This window comes from Chlamydotis macqueenii, chromosome 15, assembly GCF_036417535.1.
Source record: "Chlamydotis macqueenii isolate bChlMac1 chromosome 15, bChlMac1.mat, whole genome shotgun sequence".
Taxonomy (NCBI): Eukaryota; Metazoa; Chordata; class Aves; order Otidiformes; family Otididae; genus Chlamydotis; species Chlamydotis macqueenii.
Window position 1 is genome coordinate 8,210,048 of NC_141570.1, and position 17,737 is coordinate 8,227,784.

The 17,737-nt window shown below is 40.5% G+C and overlaps 1 protein-coding gene across 1 annotated transcript in view; it reads right to left on the reverse strand.

Moving 5' to 3' along the window:
• Positions 1–6,726: 6,726 nt before the first annotated feature.
• OTOA (otoancorin) overlaps positions 6,727–17,737 on the reverse strand; it is a 36,208-nt gene continuing 25,197 nt past the window's right edge. Inside the window, exons 23-29 of the mRNA XM_086759854.1 lie at positions 14,035–14,190; positions 12,477–12,619; positions 11,962–12,098; positions 11,624–11,721; positions 9,528–9,720; positions 8,256–8,345; positions 6,727–7,693 (exon numbers count right to left, since the gene is read on the reverse strand). Coding sequence (XP_086615980.1) covers positions 8,278–8,345; positions 9,528–9,720; positions 11,624–11,721; positions 11,962–12,098; positions 12,477–12,619; positions 14,035–14,190 — 795 coding nt within the window. The 3' untranslated portion in view covers positions 6,727–7,693; positions 8,256–8,277. The remainder of the gene's footprint in view (positions 7,694–8,255; positions 8,346–9,527; positions 9,721–11,623; positions 11,722–11,961; positions 12,099–12,476; positions 12,620–14,034; positions 14,191–17,737) is intronic.

The following is a 17,737-nucleotide window of genomic DNA, read 5'->3' on the forward strand; positions in this document are numbered from 1 at the left end:
CCAAACAATCAACCAACCCCCCCAAACAATAACAAAGCTAGGAATTAAATTTTAAAAAGGGACAACCCTCTAAAAACAAAGATATAACCCTCTAAAGGGGGCTTATAACAAAGATGGGGAGAAACTCTTTAGCAGGGCCTGTTGTGATAGAACAAGGGGTAATGGTTTTAAACTAGAATGAAGCAGATTCAGACTGGACATAAGGAAGACATTTTTTACAATGAGGGTTATAGAACACTGGCCCAGGTTGCCCAGAGAGGCGGTGGATGCCCCATCCCTGGAAACGTTCAAGGCCAGGTTGGACGGGGCTCTGAGCAACCTGATATAGTCGGGGATGTCCCTGCTCCTTGCAGGGGGGCTGGACTGGATGGGCTTTGAAGGTCCCTTCCAGCCCAAACCATTCTATGATTCTATGAATAGTCCTACAGGAATGGGAATTACAATGACTGGAAAACAGATAACAGGTTATCCCAGAGGAACAGGGGTGCTTTCCTTTTTTATAGCATCTCTGAAAGGATAAGGTATTTCTTAAAAATCTTTTAGTTTACATTATTACGCTCCCTGTTTGAGGAAATAGTATAAAGACTTTACTATTACAGAATGATGTACATCACCATGTACAGAAAATTTCCCAAAGCAGAAGGTTATATATTGTTTGAAAATTTATGAAAAATATCCTAACTGCAATCTTTAATTTTCTTGTTTAAAATGTAGCATAAACACTGAAATCTTTAAAGGGCTTACCTATTCCCTGAAAGAAAAGAGAACTGATTAGTACCTCCTGTTGAGTTTATCTTTTTCTAATAAGTACCCACAGTGTGACAGAAACAAATTTACTTGTTTTCAGAGATGAGGAATCAAAGCCTGTCCTCTTAAATCACTGTGTTTACAACTACAGCAATACAACTCCTTGACAAGCTCCATAGTACCCCTTATCTTACACTTATAATGCCCTAAGAGGTTATATGTTACATTTTAAAAGTTTAATAGATCTGAACTCTAATAGACTGATTATTCTAACCACATACTGGAAAACTTTCAGCATCAAATAATGTTTGATATAATTACCAGGAAGTTGCGTCCTTGAGGACACATGTTAGGAACCCAAATCCAGCACCTGGAGGATTTGTGCTGAAGACAGTGTTTGACTGAACTCCCCAGGTCCACGGTACAGCCTGCAGCAGTGGGGCAGAACATGCAACTAAGTAAGCACAGCCTCTGTGGTTGCTACGGTCTGAAAGCACAATTTATGTCTTAGAGCACTGGCTGAAGTAGCCAGATGAGCTGTTTGACACAGGCTTGATTGAAATAGGTACGTTTAATATGTTAGATGTAAACACTTCTAAAAGGATGAATAGTGAAATAAAAGTAGTAATAAAAATACTGGCAGATGCATAACTGGAATCTATTTTAATAGATACATTAAAGGCAGAGAGCTGACATCTCTCTCAGCCTTTTCCTCAGTTCACGCAGGATATATTCAGAATTGTTTGTGATCTAAGTTGTTTTCTGACATCTGATTAAATATTGAAACATGTCAGGCCCCAGTTAAAGATGACCTAGGGCAGCTTTAGCTTGGGCATCAAACCAACACATGATTTTAACTATAGCAATGGCTGCTATTCTTTGAGAAATCAATGCAGTTCTTTCCTATACAATGGTTAAAAATTCTAGGGGAAAAGACGACCAGAAAATATTATCCTATTGTATTTGTGACAGATTAGTATTTTCCACTATTCCTCTAGGAATTTACTTCCGGCCTCTCTTATTTTCTCCTTGTCCCCCAAAGAGAAGATGTTAAGTGAGATACTGTTAAATATTTGTAAAGCTAATCAATACCAGCTAAAACATTAGATAATAAATGTTACACTGTTGCCAGCAAGGCAAGGAGTCCAGCAGTCGCAATTCCTCCATTTAATACTGCAATGTGTAGTCACTTGGATTGTAAGCTCTGAACATGCCTTGAGTTCCTGCATCATGAGGGCAAGAAAATCCCCTTATTAATCTGTATCAGAAGAGCAGACTGATCCTGAAGAGGAAGGGGCAGAAAGAGACAGATGGACGTTGGCTGCTTGCTGCTCATTGCAGAAAAAAAAAATGTAATACATTTCTAGACTATTTCTGAGTACAATTAAAGAACTAGATGTGAATTTTGATTAAAATACCCTGTGGTACAGAACTGCGACAGGTCCTGATACCAGACAAGGCCAGGTGAGGTGTCTGAGCTAGTCTCAAAATTTCTCTGTTTAGGGACTGAGTAGATAGATCTGGAAAGATAGTCTGATAATGGACCAGATGCTTTACCAAAATATGAAGTTCTGGATACCTGGATGGTACACAGATTTATTTTGGTCTCTGAAATGTTTGTCATTTGTCTCCACATTTAAAAGCCTGCTGTATAACAATGCACAAAATACTGTTTCTGAGTAACAATTTCAGATGTTCTGGGGTACCAGTAAGATAAATTTAACTTACACTGGAGTTTGTGTTTATTCTTTGCAGACCTGTCTTTTCTATCCAGTTTCCTTCCTGCCTTACTGGAAAGGGAAGCCAGATCCCTCATCTCAACACCAATGGAGTAAGCAGTCTACAAGGCTGTCCCACATCATATGACACAGGAGAGAATATTTTACTTAATCAGGACCAAAAGGGATTAAAATAAAGGCCTCCCTAGGCAGATGTATCTGCAGATCTTGCTTTAAAAAAAAATCAAACCCACACACTTATCAAAAACATTTTCACTGAGATAAAGAGACCACATTGCTTAAAGTTCTGTACCAGCCTAGAATATCAGCCTTTTTTGAGGGGAAAAAAACCCCCTCACAACCAAACAAAAAAAAACAACCAAAACACCCAAGAGGAAGAGATTATCTGAAATTTGACTTATTTCTCTAAGCAAGACCACATATCACAAGGGAACAAGGTACCACAGTTTAACGAATTCCTCGACTGATAGGCTGTAATTGGCTGCGTGCACACTCAGAAGCAGCATGTGGTATCTATAGCCACAACACAGTAAGAGCCAGAATACCAGTAAGCGCACTATGGCCAATGCTATGGGATTACCAGCTCAATTGACACATTCCAGGTGACTGTTGGATTCCTTGCTTATTTGTGAGTGTCATTTGAGGAAATAACCCCAGGTGTATTTGGCTAGCACACCTGGGAGGCAGGTCTCACATCTGCTTCCACGTGGGCAGACTCTAAAAAGGTCCTGGTCTAACATGATGGAACTGCAATCATAGAATGGTTTGGGTTGGAAGGGACCTTAAAGATCATCTAGTTCCAACTCCCCTGCCACCGGCAGGGACAGCTCCAACCAGATCAGGTTGCTCAAAGCCCCATCCAACCTGGTCTTCAACACTTCCAGGGATGGAGCACCCAGAGCTTCTCTGGGCAACATCGTCCAATGCCTCCCCACTCTCATAGTGAAGAATTTCTTCCTTATATGTGATCTAAATCTACCCTCTTTCAGTTTAAAGACACTACCCCTTGTCCTATCACTACATGCCCTTGTCAAAAGTCCCTCTCCAGCTGTCTTGTAGGCCCCCTTTAGGTACTGGAAGGGTGCTACAAGTTCTCTCCTGAGCCTTCTCTTCTCCAGCCTGAGCAGCCTCAACTCTCTCAGCCTGTCCTCACAGGAGGTTCATAGTAAGAGTGCACTCAATCCCACTGTCCACGTCGCCAACAAAGATGTTAAACAGCGCTGGTCCCAATACCATCCTTTGAGGAATGCCACTCGTCACTGGTCTCCACTTGGACATCCAGCCATTGACGGCAACTCTTTGAGTGCGACCATCCAGCCAATTCCTTATCCACTAAGTGGTCCATCTGTCAAATCCATGTCTCTCCAATTTAGCCATCTGTATTATGGGAAAATAAATCAAGTGGTGATGATCCTAAGATAGGGACAACAGTCAAGTGATATGCTAAATCTGCCATCATGCAGTACATAATTGCTTCTGGAGTATTTGAGCAGATTACAAAGCGGCATAAAAGGCTTCTTAACTTTAAAATTAAAGAAGGATGCCTTTTTTTTTTTTTAAGTGCTATCTTTAGAGCCTCACACTGATAGGAGTTGGTTAGCTGGGATGTGACAGATTGAGATCACTGGGAGTCAAACATTCCACGTACTGTTCAAAACCTGACAACAGCCATAATGCCAGCTTTACAGAGACAGTGTTCAGACACTGTGGATTGGTAGTTGTTTTCTTATCTTCAGGGATTTAAAGATACCACAAATGTGACATTTGCTCAGTATCAGGTGGTAGGGATATTTTCTCTATCAGTGGTCCAGAACCAGAAACCCTTTTCTTTATTCTAAACGTGCTTCTGAATATAAAGGTATAAGGCACTGAAATAATAAGCCAACAAAATATTTCTTCCTGTCTGTTAACCCTTTAAAAATCCTATTCCAATCAAATGAATTAAATTAAATACCTCCTTGTACAATCCTACTGGACAGGACCACCTGTCACACAGTTCACAGCACTCAGAAGAGCTAGGCCTGGATCAGAGTTATGTCCGACTGTCAACAGTCGGATGTATGTCCTGCAGTACATACGGCAGTGCCTAGCAACCACCAAGAGCAGCCACAAGTGGAGAGGAGAGCTGCAATTCTCACAATATGCAGACAAGAAAATGATTGGCATTATATATATTCAACAGCAGATTTATGCGTTGATCTGATTTTTTTTCATTCTCCAATATAAATGTTAGAACTAAAAGGATATAGGAAAAATTAAGCTTGGTTTAAACAAACGTTACATCTACAACAGCAACATTTCTTTAAGGATCAAAGAAATCTTTATACAACATTTCTCTGTAGTATATTCTTCCCCAAAATCCTGATGGTGTGCAAAGAGAGGGACTGTGAGACAGTTTTCCCATTAATGCATTCCAGTGAGAGCGATCATGTGCGTTCTGTATATAACATACACGCGCACAGGGGACAAAGCTGTTTGACTAGCAGTATCCTATGGCACGGATGCCTGCATTAAGGAGTTCTGTGGTTTGTTTCACAGGAGTAAAAAGGAAAGTGTACACATTTCAGTTTCCTCTTAGCAATGGAAGTGAGCCAGAGTGTGAGTGGACAGCAGATCACATACGTGGAGAGCAGATGACGTACCATGCATACTAGCGCTCGGCATCTCTTTCTCTCCATCCCGTCTGTTCTTCCCATAGAAGTTCAGTTTCAACAGCTTTGAGGGAGGACTCTTATAAATCACAGTTTTTGTAGAATGGGTTTTTCATCAGTGACCTTTACAAGAGGTGCACTGGCAAAAGTAAAATTGCTTTTCTACAGTACTCTCCATCCAAGATGTTCACACCATCTTAGGAACCAAATAGGATTTGTTATCTCACTGTCAAATAAGCACAACATTAAGTGGGTGCTCCACATCTACCCTTCCTGCACTACTCTTGTAAGAAACAGATGCGTCTTTGACCAAATGTAAATGCAATGCCAAAGTTATTAACATAATTATTCATTTAATAAAATAATTAAATAATCAAATAGTTCAGCTATTTAAAAGCACTTGTGCTTGAAATAAATTACAGCACAGATGGCACAAAACAAAGAGCTCACTCCTGCTCCAATTAAAAGCTAAACTCTGACTCACATAGTTGCAGACAGAATCACTCCCAGGTACATTGACAGAAGATCATTTTCAGCTCATATAGATTTTTGAAGTGGTTGGTATAGGTAAGTCAGGTATCTGACTTAAACAGCTGAACTGGAAATGCTGACTGTCTTCTTGACTAGGAAAATATTCTCCTGGATCTTCACTGAAGTGCACACAGAATTCAAGGCAGACAATTTCTAGAAATCAAACAACCTTTTAGTACTTTCACATCTAAATGAGGCAAAACTTTTTAATGTGAAAAAAAACCCCAAAAATCTTTATAATGTATTTGATCCAGTGAAGCTTTTTTTGTTGTTGTTTTAGTGGGCATTTGCATGTATTTGCTGGTATTGACATAACAGGTTTTTTTTTCCTATTTAAATAAATGCCACAATCTCCTGTTTACATGCAGAAAAGAAAACTCAGTGGCAAAAGCTGGAATCTTGTTGTTAGCATCAGAGAAAAAGGTGCAAGGCATTTTGCAGCAGCAGTAGTTCTTTGCTTATAAAACACAAACCTAAAGCATGTAGTATTATCTGTAACACCACGTCACACTTGCCAGATAGTTATGGGTTTGCCAGGAACCGCCAAGGCAGTTCGTAGAGCAGCAGACTGCTAAAGGGGCAGAGGGAGCAGGAGGGGGTAAGAAACGGCCATGCTCTCACTGCCTACTTTGGCAATAACAAAGCCCTGAAAATCAGGTTGGCTCCTGCTGCTGCAGGAATTACAGAATACATGGGACTGAGGTGGGAGCTGTTGTTCCCAGCAGCAGCAACAGCGAACACTCACCCTTCCCACAGCAGCAGCAAGCCTCTGCCCTCCAGCTCTCCCCCTCAGCCTCGCTCCTATGGCTTCCCACCTGTAGCAAAATCTCAATTCTGCTTTCAGTGCTGAGAAACTAGATGTAACGTTTGCCATAAAGAAATACAAATACAAGTTTGAAAGGCATTCACCACGGTACAGCGCTAAATAAAAAAGCTAAACTTTTAAGTCTATTCGTTGTCTTTTTTAGTCCAGTAAAGATAAAGACTTTTGCAATGGGAAAATGGAAAACTGTACCATGCATTCTTGGCATGAAATCATGTTGAAAGACATCAAAATGTATGTTCACATGCAGAGGGTTTTTAATATATCTGTTTTTTCCATTGTTTAAAATACTGAGATGTGGCATGAAAAACATTAGACATTTAAGACATATGTTGATAAAACACATTAAAATATCTGTGGTTTGTAATGATGATAAATTCATTATTAGAAAGCTTGTGGAAAGTACTGCATTAACAGTCCTAGCAGTATGTAGACCCAGTGAACAGTTTTCCCTTACTATTCCCAGGTGTATCTTTCAACCCTGCCTGAAGCGATGTTCATCTCATGATGAACATAACAGGTTTCCATGGTACATTTTGTCGCATGAAATGCTGGTAGTACTGCCAATGCCCTCTATGTCAACAGTTCTGTGGTGAGTACATACAGCCATGGGGAACTACATTTCATACAGGTGCTTAAATTATAAGAACACGTCATCACTTCTTATCTGAGCAGGATTTAAACCAGCAGCCCAGAGATGAACTTATTTTATTGCAACAGCAGTAACTTTTAGTATGGTTTCTCCTACGTCACACAGAAGGATAGCCTCTGTCCAGAGGAATGTACACTCACAGTATAAGAAGGAAACCCTACAGATGGATACAATAGTGACCAAATTAGCCAATGTAAAAAGCACTGGGTACAATACATCAGCCTCCAAATATCAGTCACCTGCTACCTATCCCCTCGGTCATTCAGGCTCCTCGCTAGCTCGTCAGCATATCTTTCAGTGATTTTCTCATGAGACAGATAAACCATTTCCAGTTTTGAAATTTGTCTTAAGTATTTGGAGGGATGCTGTGTTACTTGTTAATTGTAAAGGTAGGGAAAGAGGATACTTCACATCATGATGGCAGATGAAGGTGTTGCTTCTAAAAAATTAACCACTTTGTGCTTAGGCATCTGAGAGCCTCTTGATTCTACTATTCATGCTGAGCTGCGACTCTTCATCCCTAGCCTTTACTTTGTAAGCTCTGGGACCACTGAAAATCAAAGAGAAAAAAAAAAATATTAAATCTTCTGACATACCTTAATTTTCAGTCTTAAAGACTAAGTAGAATGCTTAAGCATTTGCTTAATTGGAATTTATACCTTAAGCCCCCCTCGTTAAATTTTAGCCTGTCAAAATGGTAAAATCCAATGAAAGTTAACGGCAACATTCTTTTAATTGGAGATTATCAAAGCGGTTGTGGAATAAAATCTTATCAATAGACTCGAACAGGCAAAATGCAGACTAATACCAACAACACATTCCAAATAACAACACAGTAGTGGATTGGTGTTACATGGAATTTTAAATATACTTTTGTTAAGGTTGGCTTTACAGTTAAGATAAGATAAAGTGCTTTCCCCTTGATTAGATTCCAAGGTAGCCTAACAGACGTACAAGACACCTTTGTAATATAGCAAAATTATTCAGAAATTGTTATCTCTGCATTCAAAGCTGGAAGTCCTTCACCCTGTGTTGCTACTGCTAAACCATCACTGTTACAGGTGAACTATGTTTCTGTTCTAAAGCTCCCTCTTATTGAGAGTATAACTTACCTCAAGCTTAACAATTGTGGATTCAGAAAGTCAAGTGCAGCATGAACACAGCACACAACCAGATGCTGAAGCCCCTCGAACAGCGAGCACCTGAAAAGCAGAAATCATTATGTCTTAGCATCACAATACAGCTCGGGACTAGTACAGTCTTAACTACACCAGTCCAAAGAGAAGCAGCAAATTCCAACATTTGAATCCTAATTACATTCAACTGCTCAAAAATGACTCTAGTCAGAATGGTCACTTCCAGATTAATATACACAGCTCTGAAGAGAAGCATTTGATAGGGGTGGTACTCACTAGAAATAGAAACAATGAATGAGAACCTCAAGAATTCAGGTGATCTTTACCCAGGAAACTCCTCCCTTTGGCATCATCTACAGAGGCAACAGGTCACACACGCGAGGGAGCTGGGCTGAGAGCACTGCTCAGGTCCTTCTGGGAAGGTCTGCTCTAATTCCAGCAAGGTCATCGTGGCAATTTAGTCCCCATTGCTCTTATTTTAGCCCCTCAACATCCCTCTCTCTTCTTCAACAGCTTACATCTTGCTGGTACCACTGGAAGGAACAATATTTGCTCTCTGATAGGGATAAGTTCTCAACACTGGCTTGACTATGTGCAAACTCTCATCCATTGTAAAACATCCATTAACATACTTGCCAGCATAACCTGCCCAGTCTAAACTGCAATAAAGAGAATTAAAATGTTAAACCACTGACACATAGGTACTAATAGACTTTCATTCCAAATAGGATAGGAATGGCAGAAAAAACTGTTAAAGGGGTTCTATAGTCTGGACAAAAATGCTAATCCACCCCAGTGCTGTGTCCTTGCCCACTTGCAGCTCTGCAAATGAGGAAACAAGGTTCTGCTGCAGGTAAAGGTTGTGATCCGAAGGTCCAGAGATTAAGAGGCCTGTCTTAAATTTAAGCATAGAATACATGAAGGAAGGAGAGGAAAAAAACCCTGTTTCAGACTACATTTTACACAAGCTAGTGCTCAGCATAGTGTAATGCTACTAGCAGCATATAGCTACTAATGCTATCTGACAATCTTCCTCCATTATCTCTCTGGGTTAATCCAACAACGTCCTTGCTGTTCATCTTGGTCAGACACATGATTTGAGGCATCAGTTAAAAAGCTGATTAGAATATCAACTGTAACCCACCTTTAAAATACAGGTCTGATCCTGGTGGATGCTGTCAGACTGCACACCCCACTGGTGTGCCTGTCCTTGCCCTCTAAGCAGCAGGAGGGAGTGACTCTACTCACCGCTTGGAGCTGGGGTCTGCACCACCTGGGTGGTGCTTGCATCGCTGTGTGTCTCTGGGGTGCTTGTCCTGGCTCCGTCCAGCGCCAGCTGAAGGCTCTGGAGCTGCGATGCATTCAGACGGTCACGCTGCAATCTGGTAACCACAGCAGCATTTTCAGCGCCCAGGTTTGCTATTTGTTCTGGGGACAATGCCTGGGAGAAGTAAAAACCAGAAAAATTGGTTTAGGCTGTCGATTATATAAGGCAGGTAAGGAATCAGAAGTCAGCACTGTCTTGCATTTGGAACCAGGAGAAGAAGCCTTCAACATTGTGTTGCTGCGAAAGAGCTGAATAGAGCTTAAAAAAATCCTCTGCATTCATTTACTTCACTGACCACTCATCTATTTTTCACCCTTCTCTTTGCTGCTGGGATCTGACAGCTGGAGCAGCTTTCTATACCAACACTCTATTGGACACTTCTTCAGTGTATTGCTGGAGTTTAATTTTCCAGCCACTTCTTCCTGATTTGTTCAAAGATTGACGACATTGTTCATCCTCTTGTGTTTTCATTTATTTCCTCTTACATCTGCTCCCAAGAAACCTCACTTGAACCTATGTTTGACCTTTGATTAGAGTTAGCAGTAGAGCAATGAGAGGAAAAAAAACCCATGCTGTAATCTCATTATTCAATTTTCTCTTTTAGATTGAAAATCTTTCAAGTTTGGTCATATTAAAACTTGTGTTTAAAAATGAAACACAGTAATCATACAGTAATTATCTTATATCACATAGCAATTAACTAGTTTGTAAAGCCTGTATCTATTGGGCATGCTGGACTGCTTTGATTCTAGTTAACATTCTGCAGTCACAGGAATTTTAGCCCTCCTACACAACAAGCCTTCTTTGCTGCAAGAATTCTGCATCCAGGTTCTATTTTAGAAAGACTAAATTCCCCTTCCAAGTAGGTCAGACAATGGAGCGAGCCCTTCCTGATTTTTCATTGTCTACCAAATGGTGTGCTCTTTTAAACTGAATAAACTAATGTAAATGCCTACAGGTCCAGAAATTTTGAATTAAGCTTCTCCTTAACTCAATTAAAGTCCATAATAAAAGGTAATTTTTCATAAATCAAAATCTGAATAAAGTATATAGCCATAAAATGAAGTTAAACAAAACCCATGTAAAACCAAAATCTGCTTTAAATCTTTCAAATAGAGAAAACTCTTCTGAGAAGGTGCCCTGTTATTTGTTAAGCACATTTTGTAGTATCATTACTATTCTTACTTACAAAACTGTATGCTATTTAAAAGAAATTCTACAAGATGCCATAGATCCTCAGTTTTGCCTGCTTTTCAAAGAAATAGTTTCACTACGGACATTTCAGGCTTATCTAAACCGTCAGTGGTACAGGGCAGACCAGTTCCTGTTCAGGGAGTTTTTATCTTTTATGGAAGCTGACACAGTTAACTATCTGTTTAGCTCATCTGTCCATAAACACATTGCTTGCCCGAGCATCTGAAAGAGACCAGCCTAGGCAGAATATTAATCTTGTCACTAAGTCAAATAAAGTCTGGGGCAATGATCTCAGGATTCATGTTCTAATTTCTGGTCCACACTCAAAACTGCAGTAATTAGATGTAATTCCTTTCCTATCTGTATCTGCTTGTACAATCTGTTTTTCAGAGCTAACTCAGGAGAATGTTGCCAGATTTTAGGATAACAAAAAGCTCTTACACAGTCAGCAGAGAAATTTGTAGCTATAATAGCATCCTTGCAAATGTTAATAGAGAAGAAAACTCAGATATGAATACAGTGTTGGAAGAAAGGGAGCCCATTCCCTGCTTTCTGACCCTAGATCTTTGCTTTTTCCTTGGGACTCATTCTGAAGAATAAATAAAGCTTGTCTAGCATGCTTTAGGGGCATCACAAACACAGATGTATAGCGGAAAGTTAATGTTTCAGATCCTTGACTGCCTCTCACTTATCACACCATAGAAAACTGGAAACCCCAGGTTTCTGAAACCCCAAACCAAACTATAAATCAGTGCTCAAGTTTAATTATACTAAAGTAAAAATGATAGAAATTTTGTTACTTCTTCAGTAATTGAGCTCTTACTTGGAAAATTTCAGGAGGCATACATCTTATTGCTATTGGCTGGAAATATGGCATCAAGTTTTTATCAAAAGTTTTTAACTCATCCTCATTCAAACCACCTAAAACAAAAAAGAGCAACAGAACTCAGTTAATATTCTTTTTATTAGAGTTATTTTTAGCTAATATGAATTTGAGTGAAATTTGAATGAAATTGCTGGATGTCCATCCGAGCAGGTGACCCTCTCTGGAAGAAATGTCTTTTGCCAGTCTAGAAAAACACACTGTTATGTTAACTTGTCTCTTATTGGTTAATAACAATGCTTCAGAACCATCACCATCTGGAGTCTGAATTTTGTTACCTGCTATTGTACCAATCTCCTGCAAAATAGAGCCGTTCCAGCTGGTAGCGGTTCCAAACACGGATTCTGTTATCTTCTTAAACTGTCTCAGAACAGGGGTGCTACAAAACAACAGGCCAATTCTTGCAACAGCAGCACTGCAAAAGGCAACGATGTTAACGTTACATGCTGCAATTATATGTAATATTAAATATGCCTGGAATATACTTAGTCTGCTGTCAGATGACTGTAAACCCATTTCAAGTTAAAATTATGTACACAAATTGCATACAAATTATTAATGCTTTGAGCAAAAAGCTAGGTTTCTCAATGCAATACTTAAATGGTGGGATATAAATGGCAGAGGAAATCTAAAATATAATATATTTTAAACAACTAGTGTACACCTTCCTTAACAGTTATTGCCTTTCTAAAAAGCATTTAGGCTCTGGAAATCTTGAAGTAAAACAAATTGCACAATAAATTTTATCAATGGAGACACTAATAAATATTTCATTAAGTATTAAATACAGTACCTGAATTCAGCAGTCCTTATGGACATGATTTCTGTGGAGTTCAAAGCACAGAGAACAGCTCCTAATCCAACTAAATCAAAGCTTTTTAATGTGCTGATCGTCTGGCCAGAGTCTTCTAGAAAACCTTGCAAAATAGACCTTGCCTACAAAAGCAGTAAGATATTATGCGTGATCAGAGTAAAAATAATTGAAGGTTTTGTTACTAAGAGCCCAAAATCTTACCAGAAGCTATGGACCATATATAATCCTGAGCCTGCTCAATGTAATTAATTGGAGTTTTGCCATGGCCTTCAGGAGGAGCACTGTCACCACCTATACGTGACACTTAAACAGGGCACTGTTACACAACCACTTCCAAAGTGTGAGTGAGTTGAAAACACTCTGTACCTCTTCTGCCAGGTCACAAGGAAACACTTCACCAGAAGAAACGGGCATTGAAGGGCCTATCAATCAGAACTGCCCAATTCAATTTAATTGCTAGAAGAAAACATAAATTACTCAAAGGGATTGATATGAAATGTTTAGTTTTTCTAATATTCATGTTCTCGTGCCTTATTTAAGTGTCATATATAGGTGGTGACCTGCATTTAGGATTAGTTTTCAGATATGAACTGGACACTGGTACCAAAACGCCTTTGCAGGCCCAAGTCATTTAGGATGGTGCTCATCCTAAACTAGCCATTTAAAAACTGTGCATCTAGCTTAATCCTGCCACCAAGGCATCCTCCAAAGAAACAAGAATCTTCCAAGATTTCCTAATCTATCCACAATGCTGAGCCTCAAATGACTAGCTTAAACTAGCTGCCTAACTTTTAGACAACTGAAGTTAGGCAGGGTGAATCTCTTTTAACTAGCTGTTCTTAGTGACAGCAGGAAACCTCAGGAGCCAACTAGTATTGTATAAAATCCTCCCAAGTGCTTCTTTCTCACGGTGCTCTTCAGAAAAAGAATCTATTAAAGAGGTATGTGATATTCTGCCAAAGCTGATCTTTGCGTCTGTGCAGCCGAGGAGCCCTGATGGTATGGGTCATAGTCAGAAGTATGCCGCCAATTGCATATACAAATAACAGCTTTTAACTCTTATTATGAAGTCCCACTGACATTACTAGAAGTTATTCAAGGAAAGGAAGACAAGAGGAGCATATTTGCCAATAACTTAGGCTTCTAGGGCAATGGATGCTGGGGTTCGGGAGCACCCTACCTCTTTCAGAGATTACTCTTTGTTAGGAAGGGCTAAACTCTCCTAGCCGGAGTGTCTGTTCTGGGGCAAGTGTGCAAGGAGCTGCTGACCTCTTTCTACTTCTTAGTGAGCAAATGCTAAAGAAAACACTCATCACCACCACAATTAATATTGATTGATGTCCTCTTGGCCATCTCACCAGGGAAGCCAGTAGCCAGGCAGACATCAGTGCTGACCTACCTGCCCACTTCGCTGGGGTGAAAAGCAGCAGCAGTAGCGTGGATCGCTGTATCTGCTTCCTAGGCGATTCCAGCACTTCAGTCCCAAAGGACACAAATCCAGAGCCTTTCACCAGAGTACATTCAATAACATACTTACCTGAGTAAGAGTCCATTCTGTTTGCTGACTAAGTACAGAAACGGTGTCAATAGAATGCAAATCCAGCTCTTCAATTTCATGTTCAGTGAGCGCCAGAGCAATGCGGCCCAGAGAAACAACATGATAACTCCTCCAGTCTGGCAGCGATCCCCAAACCTTTAGAAGAGGTTCATTAATGTACAGTGTCTGTTAGATCATTATGACTCTTCTTCTACATACACCGTTCCCAAAATCCTTGGTTTTAAAAGTCCCAATACCCGAAGTATGCCTTTTTGCATACAAAAGACAGAGCTTAGGCATTGTGAAGGCTTTTGAGGTTCTGCACTAACAATGGTTAGTTTATCTAAAAACGCTGCAAGTTACACAGCTTCAGCTTTTGAGAAGTCCGTGCAGGGACTGCTGGAAGTGTTGCTGTAGGAGCAGGTATCACTAAAACCAACAAAAATGCGAGCCTGTGCTGAGATCCACTCTGTTACACCACTACCGCAAAAGCAGCACCTGGACTACCCAGGCTTCCACGCCAGCTGCAGTCGCTCCAGTGGAGGGACTTTAAATTGCTTTTGTGAGCAGTCATCTGGCTCGGTCATTGACAAGGAAAGCAGAGATCAAAGTAGAGAACAGAGGGTAATACAGACAAACAGCCGATTCCTAAAGTTCTGATTTCTAGTTTGTGTGCATACAATATTAAAAAAAAAAATTTTAATGTGTTTTTACAGAGACAGTTAAATCTATAAAGCTCTAAAAACAAAGAAATAAGCAGGGGCTCTGCTAAACCAGTACCAATGTATTTAAACTGACAAGTTCCACTGTTTTTAACTTGATCTGTGATATAGTTACAATGCTGCAAAAGCTGTCACAGATCAGCCCTAAGAAAATTTTTATTTCAGGAAAAGGTCTGCCTGAATAAGGAATAACTAAAGTCCACCAAGAGCAGAATTCATAGAGGCTAGAACTGTCAATTACATTTAGTTGGAAATGATAGAAGACAGTAGTCAGTGGTCAGTATCTCTCAGGATGTGGCCGTTTGTCTTTACAGAATAAAGACAATTATCTCTCGAATAAGATACTCCTTACACAGAGTTACAGACTGTCTGCTGTACATACGACCGTGTGTATCCAACACAGAGCAGCCTCAGGACTGCCAAAGGGCTTTTTTCAACTACGACCCTCTGGTTAAGGATTTGTTTAAGAGATGCTCTGCTGGACCTCCTGACTGAGTTTCCACCAGATCTTTTATGTTGATTTTATGATGTGATAAAGAAACAGAAAAAGGGTCTAAGTCTGGGAAATTTCAATCTTTTCCAAAGAAAACAGATAGCAAAAAGCATTTGCCTGATTTTAAAGCTCTTAATTCTCTAGCTTAAGAGATACAGGAAACACATGCAGTTAAAAATGTCATGTGTCCATTTCCTGATCTAGGGCATAAACTACAGGATTTGAAGTACTTCATAAATAGTATTATCTGACAGTGCTGGATGAAATCTCAGACATAACGGTATAAATAACACAACACATGAAACCTAAACACTCCTTTGTCCTCATTCACCTAGAGACTACAGATCCATACATCTGTTCCTACCGCAGAGCTTGAAGAACTTCTGCTTACAAGTGAGCTAAGCTGCTTACTTTCATTAGGACACAATCTGATAACTAGACTTTTTGAATTAGTTTGGGACCATGAGTAGCACTCAGTTTCTTTTAGGAGAAATTAAAGCTGGTTTAATCAAACCTTTAATCAAAGATGCCCTTTGGTTAATAACATATTGGCATCTTTTGCACATCATTTCAAAGAGCTTTCCCTGTACTGTCTGATTTCTCATGCTTCATTATGTAACACCATGTTGCATTTTGCAAATTAATATATAGGAAGTCTGTGTTTGTCTAGCAGCAACCTGTCTTACAAACACACAGACAGAATAGACTTTCATTCAGTGCACTACAGATCTGTATACCTTGGAATCGAATATAGCTGGGATATAAGTGTATTAACTTTACTGGCAATTTCTCTACAACAGATATCCCTCTGTAAGTATACCATTATGTTGCACTGCTGTAAAATATTTCAGTTCCCACTATCTTAGATGAGCACTGTTTTTATTTTCTTCTAGGATTATATTTATTTCCCTTTTTCCTACCCACACATCTCCGTTCTGACAGAGTCTTGGGAAGAATGCAGTTGATGCAGTGGGTTGTTCTACTGCAACCAGGCAGCAGAGACAGAATTGCAGAAAGTCACTGTCTGCTCTTGGAAATCTGGCTGCTGCCATTCCGAGCACCTGCAGTTCAGGAGTTTTCAAAGCTGAGCTTCACTGCTAAAACTGCACCGTTGGCCTTATCTACCCAAAAGTCATGGTCAGCTCCACTACTTTGGCTGCAGCTGCTGGTTTAAGGAGCTGCTGCCCAGGCCCACCTTGTCCCCTGCTCCTGCTTTCCTCTAGAAGTCACGGCCCTCAGATCTCCAAGCATCTGCACTCCTACTACTTGCAGCCAAGCCATGCTTCCTAACCTCATTCTGTCAGAATGATCTGATGTAGCTTAAAAAGGACTTTTAAAACATTGGATCATGTTGACAGAACAGGATTACAGAATAGGTAGTCATGCAGAGATGGAAGCAGAGAGCAGATAACCTCCAGCAGATGCTGGTGACAGTAAGCTGAAGATAGGCTGGGGATGGTAACCTCTTCACCTCTGGGTTTTCTGCAACTAAAACAACTTGTCTGACTGCACCCTAAGGCTTTTCCTTGCTGAAACAAAGTGTTTGGGACACTATCTGTTCCCTGGCAGTGCAGGCAACCGCAAAGCAGCAAGAGGAAGCCATCTCCAGAGAGGAGTGCAACACCAGCAACAGGGATGGAGCGAGGTCTGACTTTTCTCCCAGCTCACAGCTGGCCAAGGCGGTGCTGCTGGGAGCCCAGACACCTCACTGAAATGCTCTGCCCCAGACACAGCACACTGAACTGCACCCAGCACAGCACGCTGCCTTGAGGGCTCTGGCACAGATCCTGAGCCGCAGTGCCAGACAAGGAGAAGTTTTAGTCCTGGCCTCTCACACTGCTACTGCAGCATGGACATCATGTACGGGCTGAGCCCAGGGCAAAGACCTCTCTGAGGAGCTCAAGAGGAGCTGCATTGCTGCACTCTGAAAGAAAGAGGAGCCAGAGGTGCTGCAGGGAGTGGTGATGAGAGCTGAGACTACAGCCTGGCAAAGACAGAGGTCTTCTCTCTGCTGTGTTTACATAACTTGTACTCACCAGTAACATCCTAGTAAAGACAGACTAAATGCATGTGGGTTTTTTTCTCCCTAAAATTTCCCACTGATGGGTTTGTCCCTGCCTGTGACAAAAAGGTGGGAGAACAAGCTTTATTCAGCTAGTAACAGTCTTGCTCAGTCAGTATGGTTTTACACCACTGTAAACTATATTTAACTTTGATGTAGACAGTTTAACACTCTGTGCTTAATTCTCAGTAGGCCAATCAACAGCCTATAGTACTGCTTGCTGATTTGTCATTTATGAAAGAACAGTGAGAAGCAAGCAACTGAAAAGCAATTCAAAAGTAAAAGCACTTAAGTTTTTCAGCTGCCAGTAGCTCAGAACTATTTGTTGACTCTAAAGCAAGGGCAACAGTATTCTATCACCATCTCAGATTATTTTTCCAATAAACAATAGATGTTCGTGCAGCAATAGTGACATTGCCATAGCAC